General features: G+C 36.6%; 1 protein-coding gene across 1 annotated transcript in view; it reads left to right on the top strand.

Moving 5' to 3' along the window:
- Positions 1–17,248, top strand: part of LOC137616715 (carotenoid isomerooxygenase-like) — a 42,036-nt gene extending 24,788 nt beyond the window's left edge. The window contains exons 2-10 of the mRNA XM_068346718.1: positions 1,709–1,964; positions 3,758–3,902; positions 4,574–4,727; positions 11,609–11,814; positions 12,279–12,458; positions 12,737–12,838; positions 13,073–13,252; positions 16,035–16,133; positions 16,551–17,248. Of these exons, the coding sequence (XP_068202819.1) occupies positions 1,709–1,964; positions 3,758–3,902; positions 4,574–4,727; positions 11,609–11,814; positions 12,279–12,458; positions 12,737–12,838; positions 13,073–13,252; positions 16,035–16,133; positions 16,551–16,721 (1,493 nt within the window). The 3' untranslated portion in view covers positions 16,722–17,248. The remainder of the gene's footprint in view (positions 1–1,708; positions 1,965–3,757; positions 3,903–4,573; positions 4,728–11,608; positions 11,815–12,278; positions 12,459–12,736; positions 12,839–13,072; positions 13,253–16,034; positions 16,134–16,550) is intronic.
- Positions 17,249–18,915: the final 1,667 nt, after the last annotated feature.

Here is an 18,915-nt window from a genome sequence, read left to right as displayed (position 1 = left end):
GTCTGCTGAATAGAAATGGCATAAGGATTTTCCTTTCTTTTGAAACTTTATCGAAATATTTTCCGAGACCAGGATGTTGATATGGCCATGAAAAATTAGCCAAAACAAATATGGCCATTGAATACATTGAATATGACCAGAAACATCGACCCCACATAGAAGTGGGAAAAGATGCAGACAAAGAAGAAGGATGTTGATATGGCATTGAGGTGTATAGATATACTCCACTTATTCAATAACATTACTGTTTTAAATATATGGATTTGACTAAAGAAAATTGAGTCATTCGCCTGTTTGCATCCTTTAACAGTCAATTTCCTAATAAACTTTGTAAAGGGAACTGTTTACATCTGTCAGTTCATTTAAACTACACAGGAGTATAGCTGCATTTCAAGCCCCCTGTACCAACCGTGTGTCACACAATTGTACATAATTCCTTTTGCATATATTATGCTTGTATCTTCGCTCTTCCCTTGCACTAAACGAACATGAAAATTCATGTCTGCCGTTTCCTCTGTAACATTGTCTGTCTTGTTAACTTATGTCCTGTTGCCTTGAGGTTTTGTATATAAAGGAGTGTGTTCTATAACAATATAACTCAGTTGATTGCATCCTGCCTTTGAGTTCACAACCCTTCTCTCGGCTCGTCACACCCCATACATACACTGTATACTTTTCCTTATCTTGCAAGCTGTCTGCCACTTCCTATTTGTCAAGGACATTCCAATCTCGTAAATCTATCAATCCATCCGTTCGTGTCGTACTACTCACTCTTCTAAATCATCCATTCCTTTTGCTCACTGTCTGGCAATAAAAGTTAATTTATTCAGAGCCTTGGTGATTTAATTGAATGTATTTTCACGATTTTTTCTACCGGTGAAAAGATAACGAATGGTCGAAGTTGTGTTGATCATTGGGTATTACTGACAATATCATCATCATGAACTCGACTTCACATTTCAATGTTGAGCAAACGGTAATGCTATTAGTTCCATGAACGTAATCTCCAGAGAAACTTTCAGGTCAGGTTTGCCTTAGTCCTCTATTAAAAAAATTATTGAAAGTAATTGAATGTCATTTTATTTTATATTTGAAATTATAATATCGTACGCAAATCTCTCTCTCTCTCTCTCTCTCTCTCTCTCTCTCTCTCTCTCTCTCTCTCTCTCTGTTCTTTATTGTCCTATTTATAATTTGATTTTGGGTTAATTTACGGTATTTAGTCCTCATGACCCTTGTGCTCGGGCCTGAAAGGCCTTTTAGCACAAAGGTGCAAGCGAGAGAAAGCTTTGAATTCACATTATAAAGTAATAGATAATTCTAAGAGATAAATAAGTTTTTTTTTTTTTTTTTAAGTAAAAATCTCCTGCAATACAAGGTTTTTTTTTTCAATAAGCTGTTCATACTGACCATCCTTCCTAACTGTCTCTAACAAAGACATATAATTTAGTTTTTTTTTTGTTTTTTACTTGGTTCTTTAGCCGAGAGAAAACTCTATGGTATGTCATTGGACCGTTATGTTTGGCTTCTCTCAGTTGCTGCTCAATGGAACGGAAATGTGAAGAAATGGTGAGCTTGAAGTACACCAAATCCATTTAAAATTAATTCTATTTCATTCCTATCTAGTGAGAGGCAAACAGGCAAGCACAAAACCAGCCTTAGTCATAGAATCGGAATCCCTCTTTAAATTAGTTTCTGTCTCTTCCAGGAACCATTCCACCATGGCTAAGAGGTTCGTACATTTTGGACGGCCCAGGGAGGATGACCTACGGCACGAGCGAATTCAACCACGTCTTCGACGGCTCCGCCCTCATCCAGAAATTCACCATCGGCGAAACGGGCGTCACCTTCACCAGCAGGTTCCTCAGAAGTTATGCTTACACGACGAACCTCGAAAACGAGCAGATCGTCGTCTCCGAATTCGGCACAACTGGCAAATCCGTGACCAAAAATAAGCTGGCCAAGTGAGTGTTGAACATGGAGAAGGAATTAGTGTATGACTTGCCAGTCATTTGATGCATGAGTAAATAAGGCTCGCGAGGATGAGGAGCAGCTGTGAATGAAAGTTATATTTTGTCATGATAGAACTTGAGAGTATATGGTTAAAGTTATTTTTTCTTATTTCTCTACGTGCTTTGAATGATTGTGGCTATATTAGTTGGTAAGTATCCTTTCGCAAGACCCAACTAAAAACTATTTAAAAAGTGGTCGGATTGAAAAAAGCATTTAATAGCCCATTAGTGGCTATTGACAGGGTCTAGAAAAAAGGCTTCCTTTCATGGCATTATTTTGTTTAAATCTATGACAAATTTAATAATAGATGGATGAGATTTCACAGTAGTAAAACTCGAACTTTACACAAAATGTCTGCAAGAATGCTCTATAACTACAGCTTGCAAAAACTTTATAATTTTATTAATATCATTATACTAGTTCGCAAAAAGGGGAGAAGCAAAAGACCAGAAAATTCACAGCCCAGTAAGTTTTCTCGGTAATCTATAAACTATTTACAAATGTATTAGGCCGAATGGAAAGACAGCTAGACTTCAATCAATCGTGTGAGCAGACTGGTTTTAGAAGCAGTTATTCAACAACTGACCATATCCCATGCAATTAACCATATAGTAAGTAATATCGGTTGGCCAAGGCACCAACCACCCTTTTGAGATACTCCCGTTGTATAGAGTTATTGGGTCCTTTGACTGGCTAGATAGTATTACATTGGATCTCTCTTATTACGGCATATTTTTCATTTGCCATCATATATACAGAATATTCTGGCCACTTTACACATTTTCCTCTTGCGTCATAAGCTAACCGAATAATTCTTCTTCACTCAAGAGTTTAACTAATGCCTTGTTATTATTCAGTGGCTTCTTTCCATTTGCTAATGATAGAAGAAAGACTAGCCATGGTAAGCAGCTCTTCTAGAAGGATACTATAGAATCGAATCATTGTACTCTAGTCTTAGGTAGTGCCATAGCATTTGTAACAGTCTTGTACTGTCTTGGTGTTCGAGTTCTCATACTTGAGGGGGCACTCAGACACATTATTCTCCTTTCTTTTCCTCACTGGGCAATTTTCCCTGTTCACCCCGTGGGCTTATAACACCATGCCTTTCCTACTAGGGTTGTGCTTAGCTAGTAGTAGTAATAATGGAATATCAACAGAGTATGACAAACCACTATGTATGGCATTAAGGCTATTATTAGAAGTGGCACGACTGCTCCCCGACCTCACTCGCCTTATTAGCTCATTCATCAAATGACTGGCATATACTTACATTTGATGGAAAACTTAGATTATACGCAAGTCTAAGGATATCGATTAAATAGGGGTTATTGAGGCTATTGGATATGTAGTTCGTAAATAAATAGTTTGAAAACTTCCGTAAACTTAATTTTAGCATCATGTTTGAATTTTCTAAATTGAGATGAAATCAGAAATTAAATTTCCTATACCTATTTTTTTTAATACTTTTGAGTAGTCTTGAAGGTCGACTCCGCTGTCTGGTGCAACTCTCCATAGGGCCTCCTTCGTACATATAATAAAAAAAGGTTTTTAGATCAAAGCTCTGTTGTAAACACAATATATATAATATATATATATATATATATATATATATATATATATATATATATATATATATATATAGCTAGCATTATCAGTTAAATACTATAAATTTTCAATTCATTATTATCGAAAGTTTTCAGCAAACGAATTTGTATATCAAACCTCAATTTAACTTTTGTTTCAGACTCGGGGACAAGTTCGCTTTCGACAAGATGTTTTCAGACAACGCCCCCGTGGGCGTAGTAAAATTTGGCGGCGAATATTACTGCACAACTGAGGCTCCCTTCCTCCACAAGATCGATCCCACCACACTGGAGACAATCAGCAAGGTGAGAGAGAGAGAGAGAGAGAGAGAGAGAGAGAGAGAGAGAGAGAGAGAGAGAGCGCGCGCGCTAAGCGTTCTGTATGAAATTTTCCAGTTTTGCATCACTCTCAATAACCAACCATCTTAGGGTAGTTATGAAATCCCGGTAATGTCTCTGCCTGATGATCATCAAACTGGGGTTCGAGGGACGCTGAAACTCGTTTAATGTCTGCAACCTCACCATCCTTATGAGCTAAGATCCTATAGGTCTACTTGTTGAGTCGTCAGCAGCCATTGCCTGTATATATGATTAGTTTCTAGGGCATTGTCCTGCTTGCTAGGGCAATGTTACTGTCCCTTGCCTCTTCCATTCATGAGTGAAATTTAAACTTTACTTTTTTTTTTTTTTTTTTTTTTTTTTTTTTTTCGGGTTTATTTCTCGCCCTCCGTCAGACACTAAAAGTCTGTTCAGGCGGGCCTTGGTGTGTGAAAAAATAATTTCTTTCCAGCTAATATTTTGCTCTGTATCTTATCAGTTATCTCGCTAGCATTTGTATTCAGGCTTAATAGTTTTCAGGTCACTATTATAACACTTTCTAAATAGATAAGTCTTCAGGTTTTTCTTGAAAGCTGCCACATTATTGCTATTCTTGACATCGAGTGGGAGGTCCTAACTCTTGGGTCTCTCTTAAACAGGTGGATCTCCACAAAGACCTGGGAATCAACTCACAATGCCCAAACCCAAAGTCGTTGTCAGATGGCACCACTATCAATATACTTCATGGAATGGGAGCTACTGGTCCCAGATATGATATTATGAGCTTCCCACTCACCCCGCTGGAAGGAAAAAGTAAGAACGTTTTTTTTCTCATTTGCTTGACTTGTAAATAATATGGAAATTTTCCATTTCTAATTATTAAAAAGAAGAAGTTCCTATTTCAGTGATTTTGAACATTCTTCGCAAATTAGGTTTTGCGCAATATCCCTCTTGACCTCTTTGAGTTTTAGTTTTGTTTTCATTGTAACATAACACTCTCCCTCTCTCTCTCTCTCTCTCTCTCTCTCTCTCTCTCTCTCTCTCTCTCTCTCTCTCTCTCTCTCTCTCTCTCTCTCTCATTTATTTTTTGTCTTCCTTTGTTCTAAACATCATTGAGTATGTGTTAACTGCAGTTTCCGTTGATTATAAATGGGACATACTCCTCCCAAGCTAAGACACACTAGTGTCCATTCATATTTTAATTATGCCCTATATTGACTAGCTAGTAGCTGCTACTAGCAAGTAAGCCAAGTGAATCTATTGCACTGCATTTATAACAATTAAGTAAACGAAATTAGAGGTATATTAAGATTTATCTGTTTGATAATGGATACAATTATTAACCAAAACCCAATTTCAATTTAATATCTCGTTTCTATATGGTACCCTCAGCATAACATTTCAAACACTCCTCGAAGTGTTTTATCTCATTGTTGGGATTGGAAATTTTCTCCTTTTGTGCGAATTACTCCTTGAGGGAATAGTAACCAATGCTTCGTCAATCTATTAATGTTTATTTGTATCAGGTGGACTCTTGAGATCGGTATTTCTCCCTTTATTTGATATTCTTGTAGGCCAATTTACGAGCTGCTCGTGAAATTGCTTGTGGAGTAGTCTTTATTCCGGACAAAACTCCCTTTGAAGTATTTAGTTTTTTTTTTTTTTTATCTCCATGTCTCGCTTACTAATAGCGAATGTAACTGGCAAGTACAGTGGTAACGTATTCGCATGGCATGAGATCGAACCCAGCCCGGGAAAGTGGGTTTGAACTGTTTACTGGAGAGGCCACTGCTGTGTCTGGTCACCTCAGCAGGGTTTTGGGCTTTTTTGGCTGACGTTCTGTCGAGTGTCTGTTCTGATGAAGCTGGAAGTGAAACTAGGCCTGGCATTTACCTTTTTAGTTTTATCATCTTGGGAATCTTTAGTATGCAACTGACCCAAATTTCAAAGCAGTTATCTTTAAGACCCAAAATAAGTCTCCTTAGTACCTTTTCGGAACTTTTGAGAATTTTAGTATGAACTGTTTCACTCTTTATATATTAAATTTCTTGTTTGTCAAGCGTTCATATCCATCTTGCCGTGTTTTTAACACCAAGCTATCAGAAAATTCATCTGCTGCTCTCAGCTTTTGATTACTTTGACGAGACCTCTGGATGTTATCGGGAATCCCTAGCAGTCGCCCTGTGTGTATTTTAGCTTTGATCGCTTTCACTAGTTATAAAAAATATTTTAGATAAAAATGGTTAGATTTGGGGCTGAGTTAGTAAAGAGGCGACTCCCCCCTCACCCTCACCGTGGTGAGAGGTGTTCGAAGCCATATTGCATGAAGGTGATGAGAACACCATTGAAATAAAAATCAATCACTCGAGATGCTCTTGAGGTTGGGTTATTAGATATTTTGAAAATAAAATGCTATTTAGCGTACTTAATTTTCTGGCCCTGTTTCGGAGGCCCTTGCTCTTTATGGCCTAGGGGTGGGGGGGGGGGGTTGTTGATACAAATGGCTATCCCAATGAGCTCGATCATCTCGATGTCAGTATATTGCATGGAAGCTTTACAATAGGTGCTGTTAGATATTAGAGTTACTGATTCTAAACAAGAACTCTTTAGTTTTATTCGAGTTACTTGGATTATGAAATGGTGATAAACTACTCTTAAAATACGGAAAGTTGAACGCCAGAGAGAAGAGATTATAAAGTCGTTTTTGTCATACTGTAAAATAACAGTTCGGTAGTTGACCTGAAGCCTGATCAATTATCTTATCCCAATAATTTAGATTAATAACTTGGATAATATTAATGATGAATGTTTAGTAAGATGACTAATATAATTTAAACCTAGAATTTATAATGACTTCAAACTACTGCAGCAACTGTTAAATAGGCCGTAGAAAGTTTGCGCCTGCGTAAAACACCATGGCTTGGAGCTGAGTAACTGAGTTGGAGACAACGTTCTAGAATCTAGACTCCACGTTCCATGGGCACGGCCCGGGAAAAAAGTATTATTTCAGTGAATTTAGTGAACTATCGACACGGTTATCACTCCAAGACATAATTTTTGGAATAAGTGGACTAGAACTTCGTCATGATAAGTAGATTATGGTATGTTTAGAGGTGAGGCAATCGAGTATAGGGTATTGTCACAAAGGAAGAATTATTGGTATTATTGTACTGTATTACAGGGTAATGTAACCTAGAGAAAAAACTACTTTTTTCTATTGTAAAAGGTCCAATTTGGTTAAATCACGTTAATTACTACAGGATAAAATTTATTTTCTGTTCGAAGTGATACCCTGTATTATTATAAAGCTACCGAATTAGTTGTGGATATACTTTTAAAATGTTAGTCTTGGTAAATAGATATAAATTATAAGGTTGAAATTAAAGTGAATTACAAGAAGTCATATCCGGGAGCCTTTATAGGGTGACGGCCAGATCTGTTTTCATTCATAGAAAATGGGAATATTATCAAGTGGGGTGGACTGTGGCCGTCATTCTAAAATCGAGTTCGTAGAAGACTGGAATATTCTGAACTGTGACCGTCGTTCTAAAAACGTTTTTGGCGGGAGAAGCTAACTTAAAAAACCCACCTAACCTATGTTAAAAGCCGTATCCTTACCCAGGGGGCTTCGCCCTCCGGACCCCCCCCCCCTTACCTACTACGGGAGCGAGAAGATTCGTGGCCGGAGTAAGAACTCGAGCCACAAATTTTCAGGTAATTTAGGGTTTTCGGCAAAAAACATAAAAGAGTGCGTTTAAGCACATATTTAAGATCCGTAGACCATTTCCAAACTTTTTTTATTCTATACAAGATAACAGTCGGAGCGATAATAAGCAAATTAGGACGCTTGGCCGTAGCGCTACAAACTACCCCATATCCGTGCTAGTCAAGCATTTGCCTTCTCCATTTTCTATTTTTTTTTTTTTTTTTTTATAAATCTCACTCCTAAATTTAATGTAAAATTCTTAACCACCTTTGTAGTCTAAAAACTATGTTTTCTGAGTCAGTTATGTTTAGAAATTTCGTAATTCCCATCTCGTATCTACAAAAACAGTAGCCTACTGCACTTTGTTGTTGAAATATATTTGTTTGAAGTTGGAATTTGATTAACTGTATCAATTTATGAATTTCAGCTGTACAGCTTGATGCTTAAGGGAAAACTCCCAAGATACATTTATTAAAATTTAAAGTTTGATTATTGGATGGATAGCTATAAGTTTGAGAGTAGCGAGAACAAAGATAAAATAGTTATAAAACAAGCACAGTTAGGGAAGAAAAGTGCTGCACAGACCCTCAAGTAATACGTTCTATGTACCATGTTTATGTGCACTGCCAGCGCTACCTCTGTACAAGTTTGAATCTAAAGCAATATCTATATTGGGATTGAAATCTAAACAAGAGATATATTAATTAAATCTTAATGGAGAAATTCAAAAGTAGCTCCAAATCTAACCTGCACCTCAAGGTGGCTTAGCTACACCCACCTTTTATCCTTTTACTTCATTTCTTTTATGCTTCCCAACTTTCAACTTTGGCAAATTGGCTTCTGTGCAACTGTTGGGTTTCCCCCTGGTTGGATTTGCACAGACTAGAGTGCTGGGCTATGTTGGCCAACTTTATAAATGACTGTAAATCCACGGTCCTACATTAATCGCTCTATATTCATTAAGAGTAAGTGTGTAATGTTTGGTCCCTAAGCACACTGAATAGGAATAAATTTTCTTAGATATGAAGCTAATGGTGGAATGGGAGCAGATGTACGTCAGAGAGTGAATAAAGGTTGCAAAGTGTTGGGGGCAGTTAAGAGAGTAGTAAAAAATAGAGGGTTGGGCATGAATGTAAAGAGAGTTCTATATGAGAAAGTGATTGTACCATCTGTGATGTATGGATCGGAGTTGTGGGGAATGAAAGTGACGGAGAGACAGAAATTGAATGTGTTTGAGATGAAGTGTCTAAGGAGTATGGCTGGTGTATCTCGAGCAGATAGGGTTAGGAACAAAGTGGTGAGGGTGAGAACGTTAGGAACGAAGTGGTGAGGGTGAGAACGGGTGTAAGAAATGAGTTAGCAGCTAGAGTGGATATGAATGTGTTGAAGTGGTTTGGCCATGTTGAGAGAATGGAAAATGGCTGTCTGCTAAAGAAGGTGATGAATGCAAGAGTTGATGGGAGAAGTACAAGAGGAAGGCCATGGTTTGGGTGGATGGATGGAGTGAAGAAAGCTCTGGGTGATAGGAGGATAGATGTGAGAGAGGCAAGAGAGCATGCTAGAAATAGGAATGAATGGCGAGCGATTGTGACGCAGTTCCGGTAGGCCCTGCTGCTTCCTCTGGTGCCTTAGATGACCGCGTAGGTAGCAGCAGTAGGGGATTCAGCATTATGAAGCTTCATCTGTGGTGGATAATGGGGGAGGGTGGGCTGTGGCCCTAGCAGTACCAGCTGAACTCTGTTAGAGTCCCTTGTCAGGCTGGGAGGAATGTAGAGAGTAGGGGTCCCCTTTTTGTTTTTGTTTCATTTGTTGATGTCAGTTACCCCCCAAAATTGGGGGAAGTGCCTTGGTATATGTATGTATGATGAAGCTAATGTAGAAACTTCCCACATATGACAGTGAAGATAGCTGTAGCCAATCCACAATTTTTTGAGTCAAAAAATACTTCATTACTTAGAGAACTTAAATAAAAATAAAAAGAATCATACCAAAGGCTAATAGGGTCATCAAATTCTGAGGGAAAGAAAAATTGAGAAAAAGAAATCGTACAGTAGTCATTTAGGAGGAAAATAGCTGCTAGAAAAAAACCTGTTTAAATAAAGGAGTGTTAGGCTACATTTGGTGGTATTGGTAAATCTAGTGGCCCAGTTTCGTAGAAAGACAGTCAGACCATTCCTCAATTTTCCAAATTGTTTTGGTCCAATTTCCTTGGCACACAATTTGCTAGGCAACATATCTTATTGGGACTAGTCTACTAATCCAATCCACACCCTCTAAGGGAAATGGACAAATTGATAGAAAACACGTAACCATATGTAGTGGCTATCTCTATGCCGGGACACGGAAGACCTTTCGTAAAAGAGATATCCATGGCCGGCATACATAAAGAAGCCACAAAAGTAGAAGAAATAAGGCCTTTATGTTAATCTGTAGTTGTACTAGTCTACAGATAGTAGAGAACCCACCTTATAGTAGATAAAGCGGTCTCTAAAGGAAAGAAGGACGTGCCTTAAAGGTACAAATGTTGCCGGGAGTACCGGCACACTTTAGTAACTGCTTTGTCGTCAACATATAAACCGCCCTAAGGGGCAGGCACAGTGATCATTCCCATATACTAATGCTAGTCCCTCCGCCAGTAACGACAGTGTCGGTAAACGTATGGCAGCGGAGACATGTGGTAATAGTTTCCGCAGAAACATAATACCGTATGGGAAGGCAGCGATGCTAAAAACGGCACCGCTGTAAATAGTGATGCATCACTATTACAAATATAAAAGTAAAGTATGCCGTAGGAGATGACAAGGCTGTAATTACCGGCATCGCCGTCAGTCTAATAACTCACTCCGCATGGAGAAGTATGCTGACGGCTCTGGAGGACCAGAACCCAGAAGGAAGTAGCCCTCACCAACAACAATTGCAAAAACACAGCATCATAAAACACAATTTTGAGGTCAGTGTCATTGCCGGAAAGACCAACCACAGGGAGAGGTAATGACATGGTGTAGAATGCCCATTATAAGTAACTAAAATTAATAACATTAATAAGGGGACAAGAACGTAGTCGAAATACATATTGCTGTTGTTAAAAAATGGACATGGCAAAAATCAATGATACAACATAAAATGACGTAGAACATATTTCGGACAATAACCTACTAGTAGAAGCATAAGTGCTGCATGGGTCCCTTACCTGTTTTTCATTGACTGGCAAGGAAGCACTATAGTATCCTGCTGGCAGAAAATGCTGGAGAATGTATGATAAAATCCTCGAAATAGCGATCTAGAACACTAGAGCAAGCGTGAGTACACCGTGCGTAAAGTGCTACTTAACAAGGAATGGGTGGCCATTTTGGACCCTGTAATAGTACGGGAAAAAGGGTAACCTTGATGACGGCTCCCCTTCAATTTAGCCACTCTTCCTCCTCAGAGCGAAAACTCTATTCGGGGTGAAGATTGCCATGTCCCCTGATATTATGCGATATCCTTAAGAAAAATTTGACGGATACTCGTGCTAGGAGTTAGAATTCTGGAGATCTATGGTCAATTCTCTGGGAGTATCACTGGTAGCCAAATATCCCTTAGAAAGCTGCCAATAGGAAGCTTCCATCAGGACGACATGGCTTGAGCCCAAAAATAGATTTTTCGCTTTGCTTCAAAATCCGTTTTTTGTTTTAAACTCCTTTATCCCTACAGTTGTGTTAGTCCTTCTACCCTCCAGAAACCAATTCAATTTTTTCCTAAAATAACCATTAGGCTACATCAGGATGGTTCTTTTTCATATTTGTTCTTAATCCTTCTAACCATTCCATTAGTAACTAATACTACTACTACAGTAGTGTACTGTATTTTGTCTTCAGTCCTCATTGAAAAGAAAGGGCTTACCTTACTTTCAAGGGGTTTTGCCTGAGAATTTACTTCCATTTTAATTGAATGTGAGTGAAATTGTGGGTTATATTGTATTATTCTAAAGCATTTATGTTCTAAACAGGTACAGTTTTTGCCAAACCAAAAAAAATTGGTTCTGTGGATGCTCGGTGGAAACTAAACCCTTGCCACATGCACACTTTTGGAATGACAGAAAATTACTTCATCCTCCTTGAACAGCCATTGACAATTGATGTCAAAGCTATGGTTGCTAACACCATCCGTGACAAACCATTCATCGGTGGTATGGAATGGATGGATAATAAGCTAGTGAGTATAACCATTGCTGTAGACTTTTCAAATGTTCAACCAAGAACTAACTTCACCCTTTTTTTTTTTACCCAAAATACACAATTTTTTTTGCACTTCCAAAGCAAACCAAACTACTGTACATTGGACGTTATTTCAAAACCTAAAAATAGGCATACTGTTTCTCAATCCAAAATCAGACTTGTGATATTATTTCATTAAAATACTATTATATATGTATTATAATTACGATTTCAGGCATGTAGTTTTGTTTCAAATGAATAATTTAGATAAGGATTGAAAAACAAAATTGTTACAATTTCTTTACTCGCCCAAGATAAATTTGTGTAAATTGAAAATAGAGCAGTCTAATTTTACTGAGTACCAGATATATTCTGAGGTCTACGATTATCTATCTATATTCATCTATATACTCTGTACTGGTAATACAGTGTATACATATTAACTGTGCCCTTCTTTTGCAGGTCAAGGTCCACATTGTTCATCGTGAAACAGGAAAAGAAGTGAAAATAAAGTCCAAGTGTGAAGCTTTCTTCTTTATGCATATTATTAACTGCTACGAAAGAGACAATCACATTATTATTGATGTAAACGGGTATGCTAAACCTGATCTCCTTCATGCCTTCCACCTGAAGAATTTAAGGGTATGTTAGGTGATTATTATGCAATGTGAATTTGATTTATATTATGAGTGTTTATGAGGGTGGAGATAGATATGAGTATTTAACTGTAAATTTAAAAAGCTATGAAGTTTAGGAACAACCCAACCCCTGTGTATGTAGTAAAGGTGGTTTATGCAACAAATTTATAAATTTAAAGACTTTATATAAAATAAAGGCAAGTATAACTTTTAAAGGGTAATTTTTTGACAGTCCTTTGATGTGCAGCAAGATCAAATTTATATGAAGTTTTAATTTTTCAGGAGAATGGTCAAACTCTTGGGAATGAACTTGATGGTGGTTGTGTTAAACGTATTGTTATACCCATGGACATCTCAGAAAAAGTGGCTCCTGAAATGAACCTAGTAAGAACTTTTTTAATCCTTTCATTTTAAAAGTACGATAATGTTTCAAATTGCAAATTTTATCTTCATTATGGATATGAATTCTGTTATTGGTTGAAATTTTCATATCTCCAATTTTGATAATAGAAAGTAGTGTATAATGTTAATGTATGGATGGTGTATATTGTTTATGTATGGATATACTGTACAAAAATTATCGTTCTCATTTTTGTGACCTTTCCTTTGCTTGATTAGGTTATGGTTGCTGGAACGAAAGCGAAGGCACAAAGGCAGAAGGATGGTTCACTGCTTTTAACCCCAGATAATGTCACTAAGTTTGCCTATGAGATTCCAACCCTTCATCCAGACTATATTAGCAAGAGATATCGTTATTTCTATGGTAGCAGTGGAGATATGACTAATGTTTATGGAAAGGTGAGATGAGTGTACAGTAATCTACTTATATGTTTATGTTGAGAGTTGAGCTATAGGGAAGAAGTCTAGTACCAAAGAGTAAATCGCGAGTTGTTGGGTCTCTCAAATGGACCTTTTTGAGCCCATGGGATGGGAGGCAGAATGGGTTTCAACCCTTGAAATAGTCCTGTACTAGTTTATCCCAGCAAAGAGAGTAAGAAATGGCATAATTTTTCGTGTCAAGTTATTCTGAAGGACAGAATATAGTCTTCATTACCTTGGTTCAGGAGTTTGTGGCTAGGACTTTCAATAGAACTGTTCACATCTTAAGTCCGTTTTTTATCTCCACTGCAAGTAGAGTCTACACTGGACTACAATGACTTTTCTTCCTGTTGTGGGAAGACACTAAAACTTTTTACAGCCACAGAGGGGAGAGAGTAATCATTAGTGTTTACCGTTGGTTGTAACCAAAATAAAGAAATAATTTCTTATACAAATTTGTAACAGGGCTGTCAGATATGAAATACAGTGCATTTATTACTTATATTAAATTTTGCTTAGCTTATACTGTTCAAAGAAATATAGCTTTTGCTCTCATAGGTCAGATGTTTTAAAGGTGAAGCAGTTTAACAAAATAATTTTTTGAACAATCTGTTGTACTCCATTTTTCCCCTTATAATTGAAATACCTGAAAATTGACTCATTTTTTTGAAATCAAATGTTAACTTCTCATAGAAGTTACTGTTGGCCCATTATTTGTATTTCTTGCAGTGCATCAAGAGCTATTTTTAAAAGTCAATGCAAACATAATTATGAATGTTGCTGTATCATAGAATTTTTTGCATTGCATAAAGTTTTACTTCAAAGATAACTTTTTAGCCTATTGGAAACTTCCCTGTCTGGCAAGCTGTTGGACATGAGTTGATGTCCTGATTAAGCATTATATTTCTTGTAGTGTCTGCAACCTCACCTAGGGATGAGGGATTTTGGGGAGCCTATAGGTGTATCTGCTGAATCATCCTCAACCATTGCCTGGGCCTCCCTGGTCCTAGCTTGGTGGGATGGGGGCTTTGGTTCAAATCGTGTATATATGGTCCTCATCCTCTAGAGCAATGTTTCTCGACCATTTTATATCCGAGGCACACTTAACCCTTTTACCTCCCCCCCCCCATAAGGCTAAATTTCGAGCACATTTTGCTATATATTCTTTTGAAATTGCTCTAACAGGCTTAGTTTTTGTCCTAGAGAGCTCAGGTTGGTCTCATTCTTTTGGAAAATGCCTGAATTTTCTCATAAAATTATCAAAAATATGTAGAAATATATAATTAACAGTGTTTTTCCAGAACATACCGGTACATCCTTTGGGGATGAAAGGGTTAAGATCTCACAAGAGTAACAGGGCATGCCTTTCAAAATTAAAAAATTTGTACAGTACTGTGCACTTGACTATCATGAAATGGAAACTAGGCTGTTAGGTGATGGGAAATAATGATCATTGTTTCTGTTGAACGTTGTCAATGGGAAACGCCAATAGGAATAAATTTTCTAATGCAAGTAATACATATTGAAGGAAAAATATCCAAATTACCTGACCTTTCTTTATTTTTCCAAATAGGACAATCAACTTAACTGTTGAAATTAGTATTTTAGTTTTTACCTTGCTTGTTACGGTTTCTATTTTTCAAAATATTTTTGTTGAGTAATCCAGTTTAGGGTGGAAAATTTGCAACGAGGGTATTCACAGAACTTTCCCCGCTTTTCTCTGTCAAAAATGGCTATTAATTCCTAATTCCTGAACCCGAGGTAACGCTACCTTTAGACAGTCATTGAACTTGAATTAGCATTATTTTAAATAGATTGACTTAATGGGCAGTGAATTTACTACATAAAAATCTTCTAATCTTAGATAATTTTCAACATACTGTTCAGATTTAATATCTTGCCAGAATCTATATCAGTTTTTCATAATATTTCATGGTGTGCCATGACAATGTTTTGCAGCGCATGAAGTAATCACGTGGCACAGTGGTTGAGAATCGTTGCTCTAGAGCATTGCCTCCGCCATTCATGAACAACCTTTAAAACTCCGTAAATTTCATTTTTATTTAACAACCATTACAGTATGTTTAAAATTAAATTTTTACAAAATCAACCTCTCCATTCTTGTATCTTATCTAAAACAGACTTTTCTTACTTAGTTTTACTTGCAGCCCTGCTCTAGCTGTGATCAAAATACTTGTATCTTTTTACAAAAATGTTCATATGCTTTCATAATGTAGTTTTTCTTTGTTCCTCAAAGTTTCTAGTTTTTCTTTGTTCCTCAAAGTTTCTATTCTTTGCTGATGTCAGTCATATATCTTCATAACCTTGTTTCTTATTCGACCTCGCTGATAACACACTTTCTTCCGCCATTCCACATCTCACAGTTAACTTGGATACAGATGTAGTCAAAATACGGTATTCCCTTGTTCAAAATCCCAAAGTAAAATGTACAGTATTATCAAAACCACTTTCCAGAGCACACATTCTTCTTCAAGACTTTATTTCATCTTATGCTTTTCAAATTCTTAAGCAATTCTTTCTATATATCACTATAATATTAACATTGCATATACATATCATGGATCTAATACAGTACAACAGTTTCATAAAATCTTATCCCTACATTAATTTATTTTCCATATTAAACAGGAGACACACACACACTTCTATATAAATGCAATTATTGATTTATAATCTAAATGCACATACCAGTATTTGAAACTGCTTATGGTCAGCTAATTAAAACATTTATTTGGAACAGCTTGGCAAAGTTGATTTAGACACACGTGAAGCTAAGGATTGGTATGAGGAGGGACTTTATGCTGGAATCTGTCAGTTCATTCCCAGACCTGGAGCCACGGTAAGAAATTCTTCTAAGTATGAGTGACTATAGTCCATTTCTTTTATCGATGCAGATTTGCACCGACTCGCAGCGGTGCCCTTTTAGCTCGGAAAGTTTCCTGATCGCTGATTGGTTAGAATTATCTCGTCCAACCAATCAGCGATCAGGAAACTTTTCCGAGCTAAAAGGGCACCGCTGCGAGTCGGTGCAAATCTGCATTGCTAAAAGAAATTGACTATAGTACAGTGTATATTTTAAAAGTATGATTTACAGAGATAATTGATACAGCAGTGTAGTAGTTGAAGAAAGATAATTAAAACCTACTATGCAGTTGATAAAAATGTTGTTATAATATCCTTTATGCAATTATAGCTTATATAAAGTATGAATTTTATTCAAAGTTTGTTGAATTAGGAAATTCTTCTGTCCCTTTAGGCTGAAGATGATGGAATACTCTTGGCTACACAACTTCATGGAGGCAGTGACAAGAAGAAAGTGTCTCTAGTCTTTTTGAATGCTACTGATATGACCGAAGTGGCCAGGGCTGTGTTTACCACACCATCAGATGTTCCTCGGTCTCTCCATGGTATTTATATTCCTGCATGAAAACCATCGGCTGGAACCTAATGCAAGATCCCAATATGAGTAAAAGACATTGTGGGAGTTTTAAATCTTTAAAATGTTTTGAATGCTAATCTATAAATTATTTAATTTACATGTGCTTGGCATTTTAAAAGATAAGAAAATAGGCTTTATCTGCCATAATTCAATTTAATACAGTAGCAAATTACGAATCAAAGTTCTGGGTTAACTAGATTCCTAACAAACATTACTGTAGTGTAGCTTTTCAACCAATGGCCACAAATCTGTGATTTAGTTGGAAAACAGGATATAATTCATAACTGATATGAAAAGATTTAGACCAGTGGTTCAAGTAGTATATTCTATATACATTAATGTATTACATTTCTTGTTCGTTCAGTTTCTCAAGAGAACCGTAAGTTTAATATCTACAAAGGAAACATAATGGGTGTAAGTATAAATTAGTTTCCAGTTTACGTGCGAATCTGTCCTCTCTGTAATCTAAAGGAATTTATTGTATGGGCATAATTTCCTAATAAAGAGTACTCGTATTTATGTATTATGAATGTATAGGGTACCTCAAATATCTCCAATTTCATCATTTATCTCATTTCATATGGAGAGTTGAAGTTCTATCATACCTATATTCACTTATGTACATCGTTAGAACAAGTATTTAAGCTTAGATTAATGACCATTGCTTAGATATTTTAATTACATATATATTTCATATAAAACATTCCAACCAAATACTGTAGTGGTATCTCGGTTTATCAGTTTAATCCATTCCAAGAGCAATTTTGAAACCAAAGCTGCTAAAAAAAAATTTTTTTCCATAGAATTAAAGTAAATTAACTCTAATGCATTCCAAACAAGTATGAATGCACTTATACTCTCAATTTTTAAGAAAAAAATTATAACATCAGAAATGAACACATTAATAACTCACAATAAAGAACAGAAATATGTAAAATTTAACGCACTCTTTACCTTTGAGGACAGTCATGGCTGGCATGCGGGAGGAGGAGGATGGGTTGTTACTGCTTGGAGGGAGAATGCTTGGTACCCTCCAGGAGACCCACTACTACTGAAGGGTGGACATGAGAATGGTTTTGAAAACTATTACGAGAGGAAGATAAAGGATAGGGAAAAGGCAACCTCTTTATAAACCATCAGGCATGTGTGACTTTTATTAAGCCTGCTCAACACTTTTTAGACAGAGAAAACAGATCGAATAGTATGCCCAAGTGTACCCTCAAAAAATGCCTTGTATTGATCCTCTACTACATATATAATACTGTACAATGTACCAAGCTGGAAGGTTATGCACCCTAAGAAGATATGAATGTAGAGGTGATAAGTAGATATACGGTTAGTGTGGGGTAGGGGAGGGGCCACTGTACATGGGGTGCACATGCCATTTGGAGAGCAGTGTTAAAAAGCTATTGCCTCAATCCTGACATCAATCAACAAGAACGAACGACGACAATGCTCGTTTAAAATCTTTTCTACCAGGTAAGAAAATATTTTTTTTTTAAGTTTGTTGTAATATTTTTCGACTCTAACATTGCGTGCAAGTACGGCCCAATTCTTTTTATGAGAGTTTGAATGGAGAAATTTGCCTAAATAAGACAAATGATATAGGCTGTCCCTTGGAAAGGTGCTTGTGATACCGCTGAAAAAAAAAAATTGTGTGCTTGCAGTACGAGCAGACATAAGAATTAAATCTTTTAACACTTGAATTATATAAAAAAAGTGATTCAATGTGTATTAAGATGAAAAGTGCCAAAAATGAAAAAGTGCTTTATGATTTAGATTTTTATTTGGTCAAGCAAAGTTCCTTATTATTAGTTGTGGTTTTTTCGTAGGCTACCAGTATTGTTATTCATTTCAACCACAGTATAAATATCATGTGGCATAAGTATGGTTTAAAAAAGGACATGGGGTAACTTATATTACCAAAAAGTTTTAAACTTTTCAGTACGGGGGGGGGGGGGATACACCATATGAAAAGTTTCGAGTTCATTATAGATGTATGTTAATGACCTGTATTAACCTGAAATAGGTCAAATAACTATAAAATTCTTAATCTAATTAATAAGTGAAATTAAAAAAATCAAATGCCGACTTGCGTCTATTGTAGAAAAATAAATAGAAGAAAAGTTCTTGCAAGCGACACTGCATTTGTACACTAAAAAAATATCTCGGTTAAGATGCT

Source organism: Palaemon carinicauda, chromosome 22, assembly GCF_036898095.1.
Source record: "Palaemon carinicauda isolate YSFRI2023 chromosome 22, ASM3689809v2, whole genome shotgun sequence".
NCBI lineage: Eukaryota > Metazoa > Arthropoda > Malacostraca > Decapoda > Palaemonidae > Palaemon > Palaemon carinicauda.
Note: the sequence above shows the minus strand (reverse complement) of the source record. Positions and strands in the feature narration are given on the sequence as shown.